Source organism: Macaca nemestrina, chromosome 13 (assembly GCF_043159975.1).
Source record: "Macaca nemestrina isolate mMacNem1 chromosome 13, mMacNem.hap1, whole genome shotgun sequence".
In the NCBI taxonomy this organism is placed as follows: Eukaryota; Metazoa; Chordata; class Mammalia; order Primates; family Cercopithecidae; genus Macaca; species Macaca nemestrina.
Window position 1 is genome coordinate 47,178,888 of NC_092137.1, and position 23,477 is coordinate 47,202,364.

The following is a 23,477-nucleotide window of genomic DNA, read 5'->3' on the forward strand; positions in this document are numbered from 1 at the left end:
GGACCTGCTGCCACCCAGCCAGGACACTGGGAACAAGGCCGTGCTGGGCCAACTGAGGCGGGAGGATGTGTTGCTCTGTCGGGGGAGCAAGGGGGAGTCATCTTTTGATTTCTGCCTTCTGCCCCTAAGGGCAGGTGACACTGAGTGTAACAGGCTTTGTTTCTCAGAGTCCTGTGATCCCAGATGAGGGACCTCTGAGTAACCCACTTCCCCCTGTTCCACCTTAGGGCCTGAAGGAAGGTGATTTAGAACCAGCCCAAGGCTGTCCCCTGCAGACAGCAAGGAAGAAGCTAGAGTCCTGGCTGCCCTGATAGGTGACTCATGCTGTGTAAATAGGTTCACAAAGGATTAGGAAAAAATTGCTGGGTGATGAAGGGAAGCTTCAGTGGTCCCAGCCTAGGGAGGTTCCCGTCACTGGGCTTTCACCTCCGTCCATCCCCAGCCCATCAGAGGCAGGGCTGACCACAGGGGTGGGTTCAGGTTTTCCTGCACCCTTGGCCTCCTTCAAACGACAGCAGATAGTTCTGCTCGTGGCCTTTGCTAGCATGCCGAGCACTGCTGTTGGTGGCTTCCTCCTCCCCAAAGCTAAAGAAAGGTGCTTTGGGAGTGGCAGTGTTTCCTAAATATAAACCCCATAATGTGCCTCCCTGAAGAGGGGAGCCCCAGTGACCAAGGCCAAGGACAGGTGTTCATCCTGCTGGTCAGCCTGGTCATCTGCAGCCCCAAGACCCCTGAGCCTTGCCCTGCTTGCCCTGCTTCCCCTAGTCCACACTGACCCCTGCCCCGCCCATTCCCCCTCCATCCTGGCCTAGGCAGGTCCCCGCTGCTCACAGCCAGGTGTCAGCAGAATGGCCAACTCGACACAGCCTGTCTTTTGTGTTCGTGGCTGGCCCTGATTCTGAGCCTTGCCCCAGCAGCATTCAAGAGACTACTAAAGGCCAGGCACAGTGGCTCACGCCTGTAATCCCAGCACTTTGGGAGGCCGAAGCAGGTGGATCACCTGAGGTCAGGAGTTCAAGACCAACCTGGCCAACATGGTGAAACCCTATATCTAATAAAAATACAAAAATTAGCTGGGCGTGATGGCAGGTGCCTGTAATCCCAGCTACTCAGGAGGCTGAGGCAGTAGAATCACTTGAACCCGGGCGGCGGAGGTTGCAGTGAGCTGAGATCGCACCACTGCACTCCAGCCTGGGCCACAGAGCGAGACTCCGTCTCAAAAAAAAAAAAAAAGAGAGACTACTAAAATTCCAGTCACTTTACCGCCAAAGGCCAGTAGCTTAGGAAATCCTAACACGGAGAAAACAGTGTGTGTGGACAAGGGATTAGTTACCCTGTCTCATTAATCACAAGTACAATACAGTAGTACGAGGTAAGAACATTTTATTTTTAATGAGAATTCGCAAAAGATGTAGGTTCCCCACTCCTAGTGCCAGTGCCTTACTTTGATCCCAGCTCCATCCTCACACCTCTCTGGTAGGGTCTGACCCACTGCCGCTGGCCTGCGTGCCTGTGTGTGTTTCCACTTCAGTTAGGCTTCATCAGAAACTGAAATGGCCAAGCAGAAAGACTTAGAATCCTAGGCTGGGGAAAGGAAAGGGCTCTTCGTCCACCCTGGGTCTGTGGAGCACAGGAGAAGCAAGAGGCCTGGCTCAGCTCAGCATCAGAATTTCCTAATGAAATCTTACTTGGAAACTGAGACTGTGATGCAGGTGGGAGCACCGCTGCTCTGATGGAGCCAAGGAAGGTGATTCACACCTGCCCAGTTCCAGCTGAGTGGGCCCCTCCATCCCAGCGCCTGGCATCTCACCACTCAGCATCTCTTGCTGACTTCTGAACTGATTACTTTCTACCAGGCTAAAGCGGCTCCCCTGGCCTGCTGTGGGGAGGCTAACTCCCTTTTTTGGAAATCTGGCTGCAGCCCAGGCTGTGTGAGGTATGGCAGAAAATGGGGTCTGCCCAGTGTGGGGGACCCACCCCTGTCTCCCCATCAGCTTCCTTGACCGTCACCCCAGGAGTGCCTCCTGCCTTCATCTTCCCAGGCTCTTGGACTGGGCTAGGAAGCTGTCCATTGCCCTGTGGGCAGTATGTGTGCCCCTGCTGCTGCCCTGCCTCGACGCACGCACTTTCCACCCTTCCCTTCCTCCCACGCTCACTCAGGTGCTGACTCCTTCCCCAGGAAGTGTGCCACTCACTGACAGTGTCCTTGGTCAGGGGTTGCCTTGAGGTTGGTGACTGCCCCCAGGTGGCCCAAGGGTGGACATCTGGGTCTCCAAGAACCCCTGGACCTGAACTATGACATTTTGTGCATGCGAGTCTGAGTCCATAGAAATGGCTTTCAGCAGATTCTCAAAGGGAGCCCGACCTCAAAAAAGGTTGAGGAGCCCTGGTGCAGACTGCTGTTTGTCAACGTGCAGGGTAACTGTACCCCTGTCTCTCGTGCTTCCCCAAGGCTTGCAGAGAGCTTCCTGGAGAGCAGTGTTTGCAGGCAGGAACCTCTGCCTTGGGAACAACTCACCCATGCAGACATCACAGAGCAACTGCAAGGGCTTCAGGAGCTGTGGAGGGTGGGGCCTAGGGGCCGCAGGAGGGAGTCAGCTCTGAGGTCAGAGGAAAGCATTCCATGCCCTGAGGGATTCTGAAGGTTCTTCTGCAACCTGTACTCTACTGTCACTCACAGTAGAGTACGTGTGCTGTGGAGCATTTGGGGATCTGCAGGCCCCGCCCCCAGTAGTGCCTCACTTTCCTCAGTCTGCTTGTGCAGGGCTGTGGGGCTGGGGGGAAGCAGCAATAGGTTCTTCGTCTTGAGCCACCATGAGCTCCTCACCTCCAGGATCCCGAGGAGCTCTGTTTTGATCCAGCTGGCCCTAAAAGGCTGCAAAACTAATTGGGGGAAAAAAAAATTACAGGGACTTTTGGCCTCCAGAATTGTAAGAAAATAAATCTCTGTTGTTTTAAGAAAAAAAAAATTGTGTCTCTATATACCATTTATAGAGACATAATACTATCTATACGGCTGGGGTAGGGCCGAGAAATCCACCTACCGCCAAACTATGGTGAGTGACCACAGGGTATGACCATTGTCTCTTTGTAAGTCAGTCAATACTATTCGCCACAGATGAAACCTCAGAGCATAGAAACTCATGGATTAGCAGGAAATGTCACTGAGTCCATTACAGGTCAGGGATCACTGAAAAATGTCATTGCTCTTCGATTGACACTGCACCCTGCTTCCTCAGCTGCTCTCTGCATTTGAGGAGAAGCCGTTTGTGGTTCCAGCTGTTGCCAAGGCAGTTAATTAAACAACCGGTCTGGTAAATATCACTGCGGCAAAACAACAAAAACCAAACTCCCTTTGTCCTGACCTCATCGTCCCCAGCAAGGTCTGTATCCACAGGACACTTAAAGGCACCTTATAGAGGGCTGTCCCAGTGCCTGAAGCCTATTAGAGGCGTCTCCTTTCAGCCGTCAGTGTTAGAGGCCATCTGTGCATGGGATCCCAGAACCTGCTTCAGGAATGGCAGAAGCTGGCTCGTGCTGGGCATGGGCTTTGCCTGTTTCACCACTTTCAGGGAGGCCTGCCACAGGGGAGGAAACTGGTGGGGGAATGGACCCCTGTCCATGTGAGCTGGTCCTTGTGTGAGAGCCACAGTGAGGTCCCAGCCCTTGAGTCATGTCTGTCACTGGCCTGTGCCACCTGCAGCAACTCACTCCTCTTCCCCTTGCCTCTGTTTGCTCATCTGCCAAAAGACGGACACCTACTCTGTCTTCCTTGGCTTGTGAGGTTTATTGTGAGACTCAGGAGAGGGCACACAGTCGATGGACAGCCGTGTTTGAAAAGTGGCAGTATGGAGGGGAGAGGAGGCTGCCCACCAACAGCATCAGGCTGTATCCTGGGTCCCAAGTGTGGCAGTGCCTGGGGAAGGCCAGATAGGCCAGGAGGCGCAGGCAGCCGAGGCTGGCCCCTGACAGAGGCAGGGAAGGAAGCTCTGGGGAAAGGTTAGTGAGCTCCTTGACTGCACAAGAAGTCACCACTCCCATATAGGCAGATTCTAGGCTCCCGGAGAAAACCCAGCTTTTGTGGAGTCGAACTTTTGAAAAGCTTTCTGACTTCAGGTTAGAAAGCAAAGCGAAGAGGATCTTGATTTCTGTGCTGTGGGATGACCTTTAGTTAGTGGAGCTTGGGTTTAAAAAGGCAAAAAACGTGATGAGGCAGAGACAGCCCCACAGGGACAGCATAAACCTCGCACGGTGGGAACCAGACACCCCAAGCAGCTTCCTGAAATCCTGTGGGCTTCTGACTAAGCCCTGGACACATGTGCCGGCTGGGCTGTCCCCGGCCAAGAGGCCAGGCCCTCAGGGGGCTTCAGGGGGCAGCAGCTCCCTATCCAGGCCTGGGTTCCGGGCCAAGCCGCGGAATGCAAAAGGTCCCGTGCACGCTTGGAGATGCCTGTGCGAGTCCTTTCTTCTCGTTTTGGGTATGAGAGGCAGCTGGGAGGCCCTACCAGGGAGGGGCAGGAATATGGGGTGAAGGGGAACGGGCCACTGATAAGCGTCCTTTCTGAAGCCATGGGCTCCGTGGGGCGATGGTTTTAGGTAACAAATTCCTTGGGCTTTAGTCAGGCCACTTGTAGTGAAGGTCACCATAGTAACCAAACAAAGTTCCTCGGCTCATGATGGGAGCTTTCCAATAACCAGCCTGTCAGTCACGGCTCCCGTCCCAGGTCTGGCAGTCTGCCAGGCTGGTTTTGAAAGCCCAGGCCGTACATAGGTCAAGGGAAGAACAAACAATTTCCCCTTCCCCTCTCCACAGTGGGCAAGGCCACCTCCTCCCACCCCCCAAACCTCCGTCGGTGGTGGTAGGTCCGCTTGGGAGTTTCTGCTGACCCAGTACCGGTCTCAGGGGACTTGGAAAGTCCTGGGGGAAGCTTTCAGAGCCCGGGAGACCCTCCCCGGTACAGGAACAATATGGGCTTCCCAACAAGCCAGAGCATGTGCCTGTAAACAAATGGAAGCACACAGCCTTCTGCTCAGGAAACCTAGACTGTTTGGAAACTGTTAGAGCTGATAACCAGGCGTTAGCTGGAGCCATACCTTGGCTAACTCTAGCTAAGGCTAACGTTGGAGCTCAAGGGCACCCCTGGGATCTACCTGGCGTACCTCATGTTTTTTTCAGGTGGTGCGTGTGATATATTTCTCGTGGTCCATTCCACTGAGCAGGGGGATGAGTCCCGGGGCTTCTGTTAACATTTCTGACTTAAACCCAGCGTGTTTATTTGATTGTTCTTATTAAGGACTTGTAGTATATCAAAAGGATGCGTAGCATACCAACACTCCAGTGAGGGGCTGGAATCAAAGGTATTAACACAAACATAGTTTATCACTTTGCTGGGTTCATTAAACACGTTTGGCTGCCATAGCCCCTGAGGAGGACACCAGCCATGGGGGAACTTTGCAGGCCATGTGGCAGAGGGAAGTGTTAAGCCGGTCATCATCACTGGCAGCACCGGATCCTTCCCCAAAGGTCAGTTCCTCATTAGGTAAGCTGAGTTGACATTCACATTTCCCTTCGTGGGTTGGCCCGTGAGAACCTCTGTGACCTCGCTCTGTGTGACATGTATAGGTGAAAGATAATGGTCATCATTCTCCACTTAGTGGTCTGCCTGCATTCAGACTTCTAGCATAGATGACACAGGTCGTTTTGTTTGTCTGGGGAAGAGAGGAAAGAAAGGAAAAAGGAAGGAACATAGATATTTTCAGGCTTTGTTTTCAAAAGTGGTGGTAACCCTTTCCTTCTGGTACTTGTTGCTTTCCCTGCTTGCAGCAGGGGCTGGAGGCAGGAATTGTGGCCCAGGGCACATGGTTCTCTGTAGCAGGAGAGGCCCAGCCCCAAGACAAAGCCTTTTTGCCCCTGGGAGAAGGCCCATGCCCACAAAGCAGAGCTGACCTCCCCTTTGCAGTGGGAGATCTTTAGGTCCCTGGAGGTCTGACACAGGGCAGAGAGACCAAGGCATTTGCTTCTTTGTGTCTCAGCCCTGGCTGGGAACCTGCCTTTGTTCCTAAGGTAAGAAGACCTAAGGGTCTTCTTTTGGGAAGTTCTTCCACCCCTGAATGGCCATGAAAAGGCTCTGTGTGGTTTACATTTAAGTCTTTCAAGATCAAGAATTTGTGTTTGGGGATCCTCTCAGGGTAGCTGGAGATAGCTGCAGGGAGGGAAGCCGAGACCTGAAGGCCAGTTGTGTCAGCCCAGAAACAGATAAGAATGCTGTGTGACCCTGCGGCCAGCTGCAGGGTGGGGGCAGGCTGCTCTCAGAGCAGCCCTGGGGTCCTTCACCAGGTCAGGGACAGTCTTTGAAGTAAGGAGGCGCTAACTTCAGGAAACCAAAGCTTTTGAGGCTGTTGATTTTTAAAGCTTCAAAGTGAGATCAGGTTAAATGAATTCATTAAGAGGTGGAAGATCATCATGAGCCTTATAAGATTAGAGGACATGGGTCAGTCTAATCCTCTCGACCCAAGGAAAAATAAATAGTTTTAGGGTTAAGAAGAGCTGCTAAAAAATGTCCCTTCTGTGTTAGGGATTAGTCTCTGGGAAGGTAATAAAACCGGGGCTGACTGTGGCCCGCCCCCTTTCAGGGAGGGTAAGGCCTGTTAGAGTCCTTTAAAAAATCATACCTTCTAGGCTGGGCGCAGTGGCTTTGGGAGGCCAAGGCAGGAAGATCACTTGAAGCTAGGAGTTTGAGAACAACCCTGGCAACATAGCAAGACCTCGTCTGTACAAAAAATTTTAAAAATTAGCCAGGTGTGGTGGCACACACCTGTAGTCCCAACTACTTGGGAGGCTGGGGTGAGAGGATCAGTTGAGCCTAGGAAGTTGAGGCTGCAGTGAGCTGTGATCACACCACTACACTCCAGCTTGGGTGACAGAACTGTCTCTTTAAAAAGGTCCTGAGCATGTGTTGGATTTAACATGGGTGAGAAACCATGTATCTGGGAGACCTAGATCACTCAGCACATCCCCCTGCATCCTGGCCAGGGTCTGGGTGATCACACCTGAATGGGGGTGAGGGGCAGGCTGGCCCCTCTCTCCCACTACAGGCCTTTGTTTCTGCCCTTCCTGCCCATCTTCAGAGGACCCCCTCAGGTCCACTTTGTCCCCGGAGCCCCTGTACTTCAAAGCTGAACCCCTCAATTGAGTACTAGATTCTGTTCTTCTTGTGTTTCCTAATGCGTTGGATGTCTTATCTGAGTTTAGAAGTACCTTTGGGGCAGAGACTGGCCTCTCCTCTGCCTGCTACCCCCATGGTAGGGAAACCCCCACTAAGCACAAAACACACTCCAGTGGACCCTCCAGCTGCTAGACAGTGGGAGCTGTTTCGTTTTTTGGAAGGAAGAGAACCATGTGGGGGATTTGGGGATCTCACAGCCAGAGTGCTGTCACACCCCTCACCCAGTTTGGTTGTTTTGGTTTGGTTGCTTTGTTTTTTGGTCTTTACAGCCCCCCTGTTTTGAAGATGAAGAAACTAATGTGAAAGTTAGATGATAGCTCAAGATCACGTTGCTGATGAATAGTGGAGCAGAGGCTAGAACCCATGCCGGCTGATTGGCAGGACCGCCCTGGTATACTTGAACTCCAAGAGCTTCAATAACAATGATGCACCCAGTGCTGGCTCCTGCCAGGCACTGCTGTGAGCACCTTGCTGCATTAGCTCTGTAATCCTCTCAGCACCCTAGGAGGGGTAGAAACTGTCATGATTCCCATTTTATGGATAAGGAAACAGAGGACTTAAGTAAGCACCTGCACGTAATGGGGGCTGGGGGACTGAGAATGAAAGTTTGGGCAAACTTGGATTGAACCCTTTCTGAAGTGCCAGCCCCTGCTGGGCCCTTTATGTGCATGATGTCCTGCAGCAGTCCTCAGGGTAAATAGATGCTGTCATTCTCATTTTACAGATAAGAAACTGAAACTCTAGGCTTGGCGCTGTTGCTCATGCCTATAATCCCAGCACTTTAGGATGCCAAGGCGGGTGGATCATTTGAGATCAGGAGTTTGGACCAGCGTGACCAACATAGTGAAACCCCGTCTCTACTAAAAATAAATTTTAAAAAAATTAGTGGGGCGTGGTGGCGCATGCCTGTTGTCCCAGCTACTCAGGAGGCTGAGGCAGGAGAATCGCTTGAACCCAGGAGGCGGAGATTGCAGTGAGCCGAGATCATGCCACTGCACTCCAGCTTGGGCGACAGAGCGAGACTCCATCTCAAAAAAAAAATAAAAGGGAAGGAAGGAAGGAAGGGGAGGGGAAGAAGGAAGGAAGAAAGGAAGAAAGGAAGGAAAGAAACTGAGGATCTGTGACTTGCCCAAGGTCACATGGCTTCAAGGAGGGACACTTTGGTCATCAGACTTGGACCCTGCTTGTCACCACTGAGTCCAACTTGGTGCAGCCCGGGCTGGGGCCCATTTACTATACAGGCTCTGGCCTCCTGGCCAAGGAATTAGACTTTCCAGAGGCATGGCCTCCTGACTCAGAGAATAGCCTGCTTTTTCACTCAATTATGTGTTTTCTATAAAAATAGAACTCTTCATTAAAACAGCTCAGCACAGCCATCAGCTGCAATTACTAATTACTGTCCTTTTAAGAGATAATACCCCTTTCTATGCATTCACCACACCTGCTGCTACTTCCCGCCCACCCCGCCACCCCCCCTACCCCCACCCCCAACACACAGAGGGTTCCCAGAATGGCCAGGAGCCAGAGGGATCCGGAAGAGCTGCCCAGGGCCCAGTGAACACACATGGGACCAGTAGGACCCAGAAGAATGGAGAGTTTCAGGGACACCCTGCAGCTTTACTTCCTTGGAGCTGCTTGGATCCTGGGAACACCCAGTGTTCCAGGCCTTGGTGAGCCCTTGTGACTCAACTTTCCTCTTCCATTCTTCAACAATTTGTTGAGAGCAGGCACCAAGGATACAAAGATAAGAAAGACCTAGTCCCCGCCCACATGAAGGAAGGATCTCGCAGGAAGACAGGTCTGACAACAGCAAAGATGACTGAGAATGACAGTTAACCTCTCTTGAGGGGTGACATGCGCCAGGCACAGGCTCTCTTTCCTTTAGTCCTCCGAGCAACCCTCCTGGGCAGTACCATGACTGTCCTGCCTTGCAAATGAATAGGTACCATCAGAGGTGAAGGCACTTCTAGGAAGCAACAGGGCCTGGAAGTATACCCACATCATCTCATGCTAAAGGCCATGTCTCAACGGGGAAGTGGCTCCCTCGTGTACATGGTGGTTACTCTGTTCAAGTGTTCATTGCAGGTGCTGAGTAACTACAGGGAGTTACTTTCAGGAACATGAAAGTAAAAATGTGGACCCGTCGTGCTTGCTGCCCACACAGCCTGTGTGTTTCCCTGCAGCCAGCTCTGCTCTGCCAACTTCCCCTCCCACCAAGAGTGGTGTGCTGGGGTGAGCAGCCAGGGCCACAGGAAGGGTGAGGATTGGTGCCCCCAGGTAAGGCGATGGAGATGACCTCTGACCCCAGGACTATGCTTTGCTTATCCAGAGACACCACAAAAATATCCCCTATTTACAGGATAACTATTTTTTTTTTGTTTTGTTTTTGGAAAAGCCATACTAAGGGTCTCACCCTCAGATCTCTTTATAGCGGTGGGAAGAAATTGTTTGTCTTTGCCTTACATGGGAATAGCTCCAAGTCTTAATCCTTCCAACAAATAATTAGCAGTGTGATCCTGCCCTAGGAGTGCAGGTGAGGCGCGGCTAGGAAGAAAAGGAGGAAGATGAGGCAGATACCAACATTCTCCTGGGAACCTCCATCATCAGCCCACACTGGAGCGATTGGGGAGATTGGCAAAGCTGGCGGCCTGTGGCACAGCCATTTTCTAACGGGGAACAGAGACACCAGCCTCACTGGTCTCGGTCTTCCTCCACAGAATCAGGGCTGCCCTCGACATACAGACCCCGTGGGCTGAGATGTCCCATGGTTCAGCAGGGGCTGGCTCTGTCAGGTCATCTGAGTGCCTTTCTGTGCCCCTGGATGCTGCATCACGCTTGCAGATGACATGGGAGTCGGCAGGTCCCAGCGGTTAGGATGGTGGGTGAGGGAGCACTGAGCCTGGGTTTGGGGTGGCCTGTGTGGTCTACCGAAGGCTCTGACAGCATCCTGATGAGGGCGTAAGCACGTAAAGAGAGGGCTTATGTCTGCACTGGGCTCCCCACCCCGACCAGGGCCTGTGTGCCGCATGGCTTGGATGGGCCTGCAGAGAGTACCGGCAATGGGTCACATCTCAGGACCCAGCCATCCTTCCCTAGCCCCAGCAGTGTGACCAAGCACTTGGAGTGTTTACACTGACCCACGCTCCTTCCCCTTTTCCAGAGAGAACACTCACTTTCACATCATCCTTCAATGCCGATGGCATGGCAAGGGCGTTTGGCCTTAAAAGACCTCAGTGTTTACTTCACATGGGCTTCTATAGCTTAAACAGGAAAATGCTTGCAAGAGGGGTCACAGCGAGGATGCTTTGTCCAGATCCCAGTTCCTGTAGCTTTATGTATCTCCTTTCATCCTCTTCCTGTCATAAGCCTGTCTTAGGTCCTAGGAGTGAAGGGCCTAGTTGAACAGGCCAAGAAGCTCAGGGCTTTCTGGGAGCCTTCAGAGGCACCTGGCCTGGAAACTTGCTTCTTGGGATCTGGCCGGCCTGCAGCTTCAAAGCAGGAGTCCCTTCCCTGTGTGCTGGAGAGCTGAATGCAGCTGCTACTGAGAGTTCATCACAGTTCAGCCTGGTGGGAGTTCGTGGGACAGGTGACTTTACTCCTATTGTACAGGTGTGGGACCTGTGACATGCCCAGCTGGGTGACCACAGAGCTGGGACTTTGGCTTGAGTTTCTGATTCCTGGGCCAGTGTGTATTCACTTTGAGTAACGGCACAGTGTGGGGCTTGAGGACAGTACTGTGACCGTTGCTCTTCTGGAATGGCTCTTATTGCAGGGCATAAATGTTGAAAGCTGCTGGATTTCAGTATTCAGGCATTTCGATCAGAGACTCTCCTCAGTGATACTCTTTGGCCTTGCCCAGTGACTGTCTCCTGGGATGGAGGCCCTCCACCCCCACCCCAGTCAGGAGGAGCCAGAAGCTTCCACATCTGGAGCCCACTGTTCCTCCCCAGGTCCTGCTTTCACAGGGAGGAAAACTTTGCTTCTGGACAGTTTGGAATGGAATTGGCCAGAGCTCTGCTTGTCAGCTGTGGGAGTCCGGCCCACACTGCAGCTATGGGGAAGCAAGTAACAGGCTCCAGGACTAGGCAGATACTGTGTGCTCAGCACTGCGCCAGGCACTGGGGAAGGGCAGCGGGGCCCTGCCTGCAGGCACTTGCAGAGCAGTTGGGGACTCACGATGAGGCACAGGACAAGATAAACGGCGGTTTCACCATCTATAGGCCAGGCTGGCTGCACACTGATTCTAGAATGTCTGACATTAAAAATGCTTGAAATGCCAGGTGCAGTGGCTCACACCTGTAATCCCAGCACTTTGGGAGGCCAAGGCGGGTGGATCACCTGAGGTCGGGAGTTCAAGAATAGCCTGACCAACATGCAGAAACCCCGTCTCTACTAAAATACAAAAAATTAGCCGGGCCTGGTGGCACATGCCTGTAATCTCAGCTGCTCAAAAAAAGCTTGATATGAGTTTATTATTAAACTCTTAAGCCTAGGTGGCAAAAAAAAAAGATTATATACATAGTAGGGGAATGGAAAATTGTTTCCCTCCACCCTTCTAGGGAGGAGGGCTTTGACTGGGCTATGAATTAAATTGACATGACAGATTAATGGGAGAAAAAATGTATTTAATTATATACATATGCACGGAAGTCCCACTGAATATGAGATTCGAAGAAAGACCAGATGATTGAAGCTTAATAGCATCTGGAGCTACAGAAAGGAAAAGGGGGTTGGGGTTCCTACGGGTGGTAGAGACAAGTTATAGGAGGGTGACAGAGAGGAGATGATGAATAAAGGTTCTCTTGTTATGCAGATAAAAATCTCTCAGGTGATAGAAGTTGTCAGGAGCAGCCCTCTTCTTTATAGATACTTTTACTAATGTGGATTTCCCTGAGAGATGGAAATTTCTAGGCCAGGCAGTGTGGCTCATGCCTGTAATCCCAGTGCTTTGGGAGGTTGAGACAGGAGAAACATTTGAGCCCAGGAGTTTGAGACCAGCCTAGGCAACATAGTGAGACCCTGTCTCACAAAAAATTAAAAAATTAGCTGGGTGTGGTGGCCCATGCCTGTTAGTCCTAACTACTCAGGAGGCCGAGGCAGGAAGATTGCTTGAGCCCAGGAGATCGAGGCTGCAATGAGCTATGATCACGTCACTGCACTCTGCCTGGGCAGCAGAGCCAGACCCTGTCTCTTTAAAAAAAAAAAAAAAAGGAAATTTGTTTTATAAAAGGGCAGCTTTTCAGAGCTACTTCTGTGTCTGCAGTATCTTGGAATAACTAACTCAAAATATGCCAAAGTATATTTTGGGGTGGCATATTCTGGTCTCAAGCAGTCGTATTTTAGGGTAGTGTGTCCTGAGCCCCAAGTATATATATATGTATAATGTAATTAAGTGCTAATGGAACACAGTGCCAGACATTCAGAGAAGGACAGCGTGATTACAGAGGGACATCTTGGAGGAGGGCTGGAGCCGTGGGATTGAAATAGTTTTTTTAGTCTCAGAATCCTTTATTTAAGTGGTGTTTTAGGCTCAGTTGGTTTATAAGACAGATAAGCAAGGGGAAGGGGAGCCCAGGCTTGCCTACTCTATCCCCAGCCCCAACTGCCAGCAGCCTCCCCTCAGCTTCGCGCAGGAGTCACAGCGTTCTGATGAGGCTGTGGCCACAGCTTCGATTCCTCCTGGCTGTGAGGGCCCCAGAATGTCACCCACCAGCCCTGACGGCATGCCAGGGCTCCACCAGGCTTCTTGCTTCCTGAAGACATGGGCTAGGCATTGATAGGTGGGTGAGTGGGCAGCAGCTACCTGTTGCAGTGGACAGGATGGAGAGGGGCCTGTGCTCCTTAGAAGAGCAGCTGAGTCGCTTCTTCTGAGGGGGTGGAGTTGTTTGCTGATCCCTGTTGGGAGTGGGAGAAAGTTCTGCAGTGAACTAGAGGCAAGCCAGCAGAGGCGCAGATAACCACATCCTGACATCAGGATGGGGGTGTGCACAGCCCCCATGGGGACACAGAAAGCCAGAGGGTGACATCTGGTTAGGAGCTGGCTGGGTATCAGAGGGGGAAGGGTGATGTCAGCAGAGGCTACAGCACAAGCACAGCACAACGAGTCCGGGAGCCTATTCCGAGGCTCAGGGAGCTGCTAACACCCATGTGATCAGTGTACCAGCACCCAAGGTCATGGGGAGGATTGCAGGAAGGGAGGGTAGAGCCAGAGCAGGAAGGCTGTGAAGGCCACACAGAGGCACAGAAGGCGAGGACCACGGGGCAGGGCTCTTTGTGGAGGAAAATCCCTCTGGCAGCGCTTACCTGCCAGCCCGAGGAAATCTCAGGAACAAATCTGGATCCTCCCAGGATCCTGGAGTGAAAGATCAGACCAGAGTGACTGGTGGAGCACTTGCCCCAGCCCAGAAAGGATGCGGTTGGGTTGAGAAAATCCGCTCTGGGCCACTCATGCTAATGGAATGTCAGCAGCTGCGAAGGTACAGCCTGCCTTTGGTAGAACTTACTGTGATGCCAGCTCAGTTTTCAGCCACTTCTTTGCCAGGCACATGGTGTGGTCGGGTCTGCCCTAGACCCATTCCGGCCCTCAAAGATGAAGAAAGTGAGAAGGGAGCTCTGGCAGAGAGAAGCGTGCTGAAGAGGCAATGCCTGCAGAGGGCCCGGGGAATGCAGCAGGGCTGGCCTGCCCAGGGAGCTGTCCCCAGGAATCAGCCCAGCCCAGGGGACTTGGCTGTCTGAGGGAGGGGCTTTCCCACCTCACTGACACCTACTGCTCCAACCAGCTGCCCCACCTTCCACACCCCAGCCTCTTCTCTCTCCCCAGCTCCCAGCCAAATCCCATTCCACCCTGCTTTTCACCAAACACCAGTTCCAGTAAGATCCCTTTCCTGTTTCTTCCCCTGCACTGAGTCTGATCCAAAAATACAGCCCTTGATTCTCTGGTCAATGTGTCATTTATAGTGCTCTAATTGTTGTCTCAAAGGCAGCCATTGTGTTTTCTTCTTCATATTCCTGAAAGCAGAGGCCCCTGGTACTTGTGGAGTGTTGGATCCTTTGCAAACCTGGGGAAGGAGAGTACAGTGGCAGGACCAGTTGTCCCCAGCAGTTGCCCACTGGGGTCATTCCTACTCAGGGCTGTGTCCTGTGCTGACTGTGCACTCGGGTCTGTGCAGTCCATGCTAGGTTGATCCCAGTTTCTGCCCTTGGGACCTGATAGGCAAACCAGGTGGTCCTTAGTTATGTTCCAAGACGGGTGCAGGGCATCCTAAGAATTGAGAGAGATGGGATTTAAAGCCAGGCTTGGGATGGATGACAATGAAGAGAAGAGGTGGTATCTGAGGGGCAACCTGTGTGCAGGGTCAGGAAAGGCATTTGGGGGATGCAGTGAGGAAGAAAAATTCTTGTCTAGAAATCCCCTCTTCTGAAGATCCTGGGGCAAATTCCACCCTCTTCATTCTCTACCAAGTTGCAATCTAAGAGACAAAGTGTGGAAAGACAGGCAGAGAATAAGGACATCAGAGGGCTTTATGAAGCTGGGAGCCCAGGTCTCAGGGCAGAGGCCCAACTGAGAGAGATCAGAGGAGCAGCTGCCAGAGCCAGGCCTGGCCTTGCCAGGTGGCGCCTGCAGCCTTCGTAGTCTGGGTGGGGACCCTCCGATGGAGCAGGCCTGTGTGCTACCCTCGGGTGGGCTGGTAGAACCACCGGGCAGTGTTCAAGTGCAGGGCCTGACAGTCCCGTGGTCTTGCTCCTCAGTGGTGTTGAGAAGAAAGGGCCTCACTACTCAACCACTGGTGAGAAGCGGGAGGTGCTACTGTCTGGCCCTCAGTGGTTCAAACTCTCCGCAGGCTGCCCAGGCAGCTGGTGTGTGTTGGTACTGCTGGCAGTACCAAGGTGAAAATATGGCTGGACTTCCAATTTTTGCTATATAACCACTGCCTGGACCCCTCCAGAACCCCCAGACCTCCCCAGCATCTGAAGGGCCAACACCAGTCACAGCAGGGCCTCCAGGGCTCCACCCCAGCTCTTGATGAACAAGTGTCGTGACTGGCCTGTGAGAAGCATTCTGGCTGTGCCTGCTGTGTCCAGGGCAGAGGGAGGGAGCCAGCCACCCCTCCTGGGGTCCTGCCTCCAGGTGGGACCAGCTCTTCTTCTCAGCCATTCTAAGGGCCACTCCCCACACTGGTCTTACCTCAGAGGACTTCAGGTTTTCAGGTCGAAAGAAATTCTGAAGTTGCTTGCTTTCATTGCACAGTAACTGTCCCTAAATGGTGATTGAAAAGGATTTCACGTCACTTTAATCCTATCGATTATGTAAGGGGAGCTGGCTATTTTGGGAAATCCAAGAAAGAATCCTTTGATAAAGCATAACACCGCCTTCTTTGTGTATCTCCAGGGTCAGGAAGCAAACTTTGCAGTTCCACTTAGGAGGTGTTGCTTGGGCACCTATACTATTGTGGCTGGCAAGGTGGGAAGCGGAGCTCTGTCCTTAGGGGACCTCCTTGCCGGTTCCTTGCTCTACCTTCACTCATGGATTCTAAGTCACTGTCTGGACGGGTCTCTTATCCAAGGTCCCAGGCTGGGCCCTGTGGGGAATGTGAGTGTAAGCCTGGTCCCACGTTCAGTAGGCACAGGGCGTTGCTTAGTGGAGGATGTGGGTAGGAAGAGCAAACCGAGCAAGACCTCACAGGGCAGTGCTTCAGAGATGGGCAGGATGGCACGTGGTCAGGGGACACGGGGCATCCGCAGTGTGGGCACTGACAATGCTTCATGGGGTGCTTCATGCTTTGGCAGCCAAGATGGGAAAAAGGCACAGAGAGAAAGCAAGTGGTCCAGGGGCCTGGCAGAGGCTGCCGCCCTCATGGCACTCTGCCTTCTGCGAGCTGGGGAGGTGGGCATGTGGGGCCGTCCTGGTGGGGCAGGATCCTCAGGTGAAAGTGGGCCATCGCTGGGGTGTGCTGATGGCCGCTCCCTCCCCACAGCCTGATGTTCACCAAGGTGAAGCTGGAGCAGGCGCTGAAAGGCCCAGAGGAAGCCCTCGTGACCTGCAGACAAATGCTGCGGCTGTGGCAGACCCTGTACAGCTTCTCCCAGCTGGGGTGAGTGGCCGTCATCGTCTCTTGGGTTGCCAGAGGGTGGTTGCCAGGGCATCAATCCACAGCTGGGTGGCCACCATGCCTGCCAAGATGGGGAGGAGAGGGAGGCTGTTGAATGAAAGCATGGAACTTCTTGCCCACGGAGCTTTTCACATCCGTAGTCCAATTTGAACCTCCTGACAGTCCTCTATGAAGTACATAGAGACCCTGGGTGGGACATTGAGGTTGAGGAGTGGTAAGAAGGAAGAGAAATCATTCTTGAGCGCTGGAGCTGGGTGCTGGGCTTGTTCCTTTATCTTATACCTCAGCTGCTTACAGCTTATGCATTATCAGATTTTATTCCCAGCCCAGTGAGGAAACTCAGACACAGAGACTTTATATATAGCTTACCAGAATCACTCGCCTGGTAAGTGGTAGTGCTGGGACTTGAACCTGGGTCTCCTGAGTTCCAGCCCATGGAGGCTGTCACTTCTTTCCTCATTCCATTTGGAGGCTAGAAGAGGAGGAGGAGGTGGAGTCCTGAAGGGCCACCCCTTCTTCCCTAATCACCCACGCTCTTCATACCTCCTGTCTCCTGCCGGAGACCCTGGCCTGGGATCTGGATCTTTCATGGGCCAGAGCAGGGCAGTCATGTCCAGGCTGAATCTGCAGAAAGTCTTTGCTCAAACCCAATGGGACTCCTAGGCTTAGCCTATGTGGCCCAAAGGGAAAGAGGGCCTCCTGCAGGTCAGGGGCCCTGCCTCTTCCTGATCCTCTTGTCCTTCTTTGAGATCGCTGGCTGTGTCATCTCCCCGAGGCCTCAGGGGACACCCGCCTGGTGTGTATTTGTGTTTTCACAGAGACTCTGGGAGCCCAGAAGGCTTCCAGACTCCCCAGAGGAACGTCTGTAACAGTGAAATTTACAGAGGAGGGTAATCTGACGGAGTAAAACACCTTGGGCAGAGTCAGCCCTCACTTTGCAGGCCTGGGAGACCAGGGCAGAGCAGGACCAGTGGGTGGAAGCTGCCAGAAGGACACTCTGGGGTTGAAGGACTTTTCAGAATGGGAATGTGAAGCCACCTGGCAACTGGATGCATGAGGCCGAGGGCCACACTCTGGGTGAGGGGACCTGCATTCCGATGACCTTTTTCTCCTGCTCACTGGCTGTGGCCACACAAGCAGGTGCACAACCCAGCTCCCCGCCTGCAAGGGGGTTGCCCTGGAGCTGGCTGCTCTGTTCCTGCATCCTTATCTGGATGGCTGCTTGTCTCTTCCTCCAAGTGGTCAGTCGTGGTGGGACCCCTCTGAGCTGCAGCCTTGTCTCCCAGCATTGAAGACCTGGCCTGTGCCTCCATTGGAGCAGCAGAACTGCAGGCTTTTCACAACAGGAAGCCCCTAAGTACCTCTCCTTGGCTGCCCCAAACTAGATTTTACAAGCCCTGGTTTCTGATCTCTGGCCCCAAGTTCAGAAAAGAATCCTCCCTATCTCCTGGGAAAGCCAGGAGGATATTGGATCCAGGCTTCTGGTCCAGATAACCCTGCCCTACACTGGGGGTAAAATCTAGTTTGGGGTAGCCAAGGTTTAAGACCACAGCTTGCAGGTCTGGCCTAGCAGACCTTCACTATCAGCCATACCTTCCGCTGCTCTGCCTGGGCCAGCCCCACACTGCTGGTCTCATGTTCTAATTGCCCCTCAGGCCCTGTCCAGATACTCCTCCTTCATGGAGCCATCAACCACCCAGCCTCTAAAATGCTTCATTCAACCCTCTCAAGTGGGTTTTTGCTGATTGTTCAACTTGAACTGTCCCTTCTCCCCATCTGGGCTGTAAGGTTCCTCAAGGTAGGGACCATGCTGTATGTTGGCCTAGAACCAAGGGTAGTCCTGGAGATGGACTCTTTCTGGAGCCCTGGGAAAGGCCCCTTCACGGAATGGGAGAAAGAGTAGGATGGGAAGCTGCACCCAGCCCTGCTTCACGCCAGCCCTGCACCAGATCTGCCCACATTGTCTCATTTACTCCCCATGACCACCTTGTGTGATGGACATTCTCACAATCATTTTCAAGATGAGAAACCTAAGACTTAGAAAGGTCAAGTAGCATTGCCAAGGGTCACAAAGCTGAGAAGGGTGGCCCATGATTCCAACCTAGTGTTTCTGGCTTTTTTGTTTTGTATTGTTTTTGTTTTTCTGAGACAGGGTCTTGCCCTGTTGTCCAGGCTGGAGTGCAGTGGCGTGATCACAGCTCACTGCAGCCTCTATCACCTGGGCTTAAGCAATCCTCCTGCCTCAGCCTCCCAAATAGCTGGAACTACAGGCACTCACCACCATGTCTGGTTAATTTAAACATTTTTTGTAGAGATGGGGTCACACTGTGTTTTTCAAGCTGTTGTTGAACTGTTGCCCTCAGGTGATCCTCCTGCCTCAGCCTCCCAAAGTACTGGGATTACGGGCATGAGCCACCATGCCTGGCCTGTCTCTGGCTTTTTTGCACCACACTTTGTGCCTCCTGGGAATGGGAAGGGGTGGGAGAGGAAGGGAACCAGCCCAGAGCCATTGTGGTTTTATACATGGTTTCCTCTCATGCCCACTAAAATTCCCAGGCCCAAGTTGAAGCCAATGTGAGCCTGAGTTAGGATGGCAAGGACACCCCTGGTATTCTTTGTGGGATCATCATCTTGGTGCTTCTCTGAAGGAAAGAAACCTTCTTGCCCTGCCTCCTCCTCTCCTGTGCCTTCTGCTTCTCTTCTCTAAGTTTCCCCAGTTGACAGGGTCAAAGGTTGTGGGCTTCCTCGGCAGTGGGAATGTGTTGGCTGGGACTGCTTGTGCCCCAGGATGGCCACGGCAGGCTTAAGCTGGAGGCTATTTCCTGGTTCCCCCCAGCCCCCACTCTGTGAAAAGAGGAACCCCTCCCCCCGCCAGCAGTATAGCAGCAGGGATCTGGGAAACTGGGGACAGGGGTTGGGGGACAAGATGGGATCTCCATGACTGTTTAATCTGCCACCCCAGGGGCCTCTGCTGGCTCCTCTGGGGACACCCTGGCAGCCCACGGAATGGAAGCCTGAGGCAGGGGGTGGCATCTGGGCCCTTTTTCCACAGGGGTTTGGGGGTTGCAGCACTTCTGGTGCCCTGTCAAGACCAGGCTTTCCTTGGCAGTCAGTCCACAGTCCCCACTCTCTGCCTGGCACTCTGCTGGATGTTGCTCCCCCTGGCCTGGGGAGCTTCTGACCTTACCCACTTCAGAGAAGACAGTAGGGAGGGTGGGAGGGTTTCCAGGCCTCAGCCTGTGTGGCATGCTACCTATGTTGATCCCTTCTGCCTCTCTGGTGATATTGGTGACTTCAGCTCTGTCTTTGGGACTGAACCCACAGCCCCAGAGCCTGCCTAGAGTGAGGCTGTCCCATTCTCCCTGTCAGTCCCCGTGACGCTAGCCCTCTACCTTACCGGACCCTGGCCCTCTTTTGCCTTCTAGAGGCCTGGAAAAGGATGGTAGCCTCGGTGAGGGCCTCACCATGAAGAAGCAGAGTGGCATGCACCTGACTTTGCCTGATGCCCATGATGCAGACTCTGGTAAGAATGAACTCCTTGGGCAGCTGTGTGCATGGACCCACAGCTCACACTCCCAGCTTGAGGGCACCAACATGGAGAGGGGCACCTCCTGGCCGGGCCAAGCCCACCACTGGCTCCTTGCCAGCTGCTGCCCAGGTGCTAAGGAACTACCCTTGGGCAACTTCTAGGGCTGATCTTGGCTCTGGGTAGGGGCTGGCTGCTGGTCCCACAGCAGGCGGTGGGCAGGGGAGGAACCCTGCCTCCTGCATGGGGGTGAAGAAAGAGGAGCCTGGCTGGAAAGGTGGCTGTGGAGCACAGAAACCATTTCCCCTTAGGCTCAAGCCTGAGGCCACAGTCCACCTAATATCCTCGGCAGATCAAGTCAAATATAAAGGAATGAACTGAGCTCTTTACAATTCTAAGCTGAAAGCAGACTCTTTGCTGGAAAAACTCATCCTGAAAGCCATGGCTTGTGAAATTCAAATGAGTTCAGGAACTGCAGACTTACATTTTTCAACTGAGGACCTGCTTAGAGCAGAACGCCTTCATCAAAAACACAAGAATGAGTCATGGGAAGGAAAGTGTGAGTGGAGTTGTATCTAGTGGAATTGCTCGTTTTTTTTTCACTTCTGTGGCCTTGAGCCAAGTTGCACCTTTGTTGTCAGGTGACAGAGTTGATTTCAGAAGCCAAACCTAGCACCCGACTTTAGAGGCACATCTCAGGGGTGTATGGCTGTATGCAGAGCTTCTGTCTCCCAGGAGGGAATGGTTAAGGTAGGGGGGAATGGTAGCTCCCTTGCAATTAAAGAGGGAAGAATCATGAACAAAGTTATTAGGACTCCACGTACACTTGTCTCATGAACTGAAGTCATCCGTGGTTTGCCCTGAGGTCTCCTGAGTTTATTGGAGCCTTTATTGCCTCTGTGACAGAGAGAGAGAAAGTGCTCACATTTCACCTGCATGGGAATTATAAATGTCAACAGCTTATGTAGCCTGAACCGGAGCCCATGTCACCCAGAACTGCCACTGGGAGAGGTTTTCCAGAGGGCAGTATTCTGACTTGAGCTGCGATCCAAGGGTCCTTCTCAGCACAGCCTTGAATGGGGACCTTTCTACAAACAAATGAGAATATGCACTTGTGAAAACAGAGTGAAAATAGCCAACGGAAGAAAAGAAAAATCACTCCTAATTTCACCACTTAGACCTTAATAAATGACCTTTCAGACTTTTTTCCATGCCCATATTTCTTTTTTATAAAAATGTGGTCCTGTTCTTTTGTAACTTGCTTGTTTTCACCTAACATCTTTCTACATTGATATCTGTATTTGTACTTTGTTATTTTAATGACCGCAGAGTCTGGGATGATTATACCCCCACTTATTTTTAATCAGTCCCTATTGTTGGACACTGAGGTCATTTCTGTTGTGTTCACGTAAAGAGCATCTTTGTTGACATTATTGTTTTCCTAGGAATAGATTCCTAGTGAGATCTCTGCCTTATTGTCCTCCAAAGAGCTACCCTCCCCAGCTGTGGGTGAGAGGACATAGTGGACCCTCCCTAGTAGGTCTGTGAGCTGCTTTCTGGCTGCCCAGCCACACCACCCTGTTTCGGGGTACCCTGTCTCCCCATGGTGCTGGGCAATGACTGCTCCTGGAGCCTGCAACATGTGGACCTCTGACCACTGCTCAGCTCGTGCTCTCTTGCTCTGCAGGCTCCCGGCGGGCTTCATCCATCGCAGCCTCCCGGCTGGAGGAGGCCATGTCAGAGCTGACTATGCCCTCTTCGGTCCTGAAGCAGGGACCCATGCAGCTATGGACCACGCTGGAACAGATCTGGCTGCAGGCTGGTGAGTGCCCTAGTCCCAGTGACACACGCAGCCTGTCTGCAGGCTACCCATGCTCTCGGAACCCTGTCCTGGAGAAGGGAGTGTGGGGAGGTGGGGACTCCTTGCTAGGCCCACACAGGTTACGGAGTCCTCGCCTCTGGCAGTGCGTCTCCTTCTCTGCCCAGTGGAGATGGTGTCTACCTCCCTGCCTGGGAGAGCTTCCCTGGCAGCAAACCCAAACATGAGAGGATCGGAGGTCCTGAGAGGCCACATAGATGGACAGTTGTCTTGGTCTCAAAAACGGGCTTCAAACCCTAGAGAGCTCAGAGAGGGGAGGTGTGGAGGCCCCAAGAAAGAGAGGGCTGGGGTTAGAATTCATTGAAGGTGGAGGAAAGACTGGTAACTTTGAGGTTGCCATTCAGGTGACAGTCCCTGTTGGTAACTAAGTGGTACCATTGCCACCAGGAGTCAGTCTGAAGGCCAGCCAGTGTTGAGGAGGCAGGCTGCAGGAAGCCTGGCTCCAGAGTCCCACAGACCTGGGTTCTGAAGGCGGCCCACAATTGGCTAGCCCTGATCTGAAACAAGCCAGTGTGTGACACAGTCAGGGTGGCCATTACAAGTGCTCAGCAAAAGGTGTTTGGCTTGTGTCTTGTCCATGGCAGTCATGATGGAGGAAGAGGCAGCATGGCCCCATGGACAGCGAGTGTCCTAACACCAGCTGATGAATGCCCGGGAGGGACTCGCTGCCAAGAGTTTTGAAAATTTACCCTGACAGTGGTGTGAGAGGTGGATCAGAGTGGAAAGAGAGAGAACCAAGGCCAAAGATGACAAGTACCTGAATGAAATAAAATGGCAGCAGAAGAGAGAGGAGGAGGATAGGCTAAATGGACCCCTAAAGTACCTCAGGCCAGCACACCCCCTTGGCCTAGAGCTGCCCAATCGAAGTTCTGGGCCCAGGAGCACCTCTTGCATTTTCTCTGATTACCCTCCTCTCTGCTCCTTCCCCATCATGGGGGTGCGCTGTTGTCCCTAGGGGGAGTTGGAGAAGAAACCGAAATGATGATCTGTTACTGGGACATGGGGATTTGGTAAGTCAGAGTCAGAATGTGCTTGTTAGCTGAGAATCTAAGGTTTCCCACTGCATGTTCCTCACATATGGACACATTAGTATGCAGTACACCCCCACTCTCCCCACTGTAGGTTCTGAATCTGCAAAAAACACTGGACAGGATTCACAGGACGGCTAGACATGGGAGCAGTTTAACAATGCAGAAACTGCCCAGTTAGCAGCTCAGGGTGCCCTCGGAGGCTGCACTTGCTCCACAGTCAGCTTGTTGGGTCTTAAGTAGGAAGAGGGATGTTGAAAAATCCAGAGGAATAGTAAACAAGGCTTTGCCTTAAGCAAAGATTCCCGTCTTCTTCTAAGACTTCTAATGACTTCTAAGACTTCTATGACATCTTCTAAGACTTCTAAGACTAAAATAATGACTTCAAACTTCCAAGGGGCTGCATGGAGCCCCAGCCCCCCCAGATTCGCACCCATGCTGGGGGCTTCAGCAGCTTTAAGGAATGCAGCATAACACAGTGATCGGATTCTGCAGTTGTGGGTTTCCTGTGCCCGAGCTCCCAGGCCTTTTGTTTGAATTACTTGCCTTGGTTTTTGTTTTTTTTTTTTTTGCTCGGGGGGGGGGGTTGGTGTTTTTTTGTTTGGTTGGTTGGTTGGTTGGCTGGCTGGCTGGTTGGTTGGTTGGTTGGTTGGTTGGTTGGCTGGTTGGTTTTTTGAGTCAGAGTCTCACTCTGTGGCCCAGGCTGGA

General features: G+C 52.6%; 1 protein-coding gene across 5 annotated transcripts in view; it reads left to right on the plus strand.

The window, feature by feature from the left end:
* LOC105464975 (tetratricopeptide repeat domain 7A) overlaps nucleotides 1-23,477 on the plus strand; it is a 157,075-nt gene that overhangs the window by 111,460 nt on the left and 22,138 nt on the right. For 4 of the 5 annotated variants that reach the window (XM_071076660.1, XM_011713147.3, XM_011713148.3 and 1 more), the window contains 3 exons: nucleotides 16,202-16,318; nucleotides 19,762-19,859; nucleotides 21,550-21,684. In XM_071076660.1, the coding sequence (XP_070932761.1) occupies nucleotides 16,202-16,318; nucleotides 19,762-19,859; nucleotides 21,550-21,684 (350 nt within the window). Of the gene's footprint in view, nucleotides 1-16,201; nucleotides 16,319-19,761; nucleotides 19,860-21,549; nucleotides 21,685-22,696; nucleotides 22,752-23,477 lie in introns of all 5 variants that reach the window. The other variant, XM_011713149.3, reaches the window with a different exon arrangement.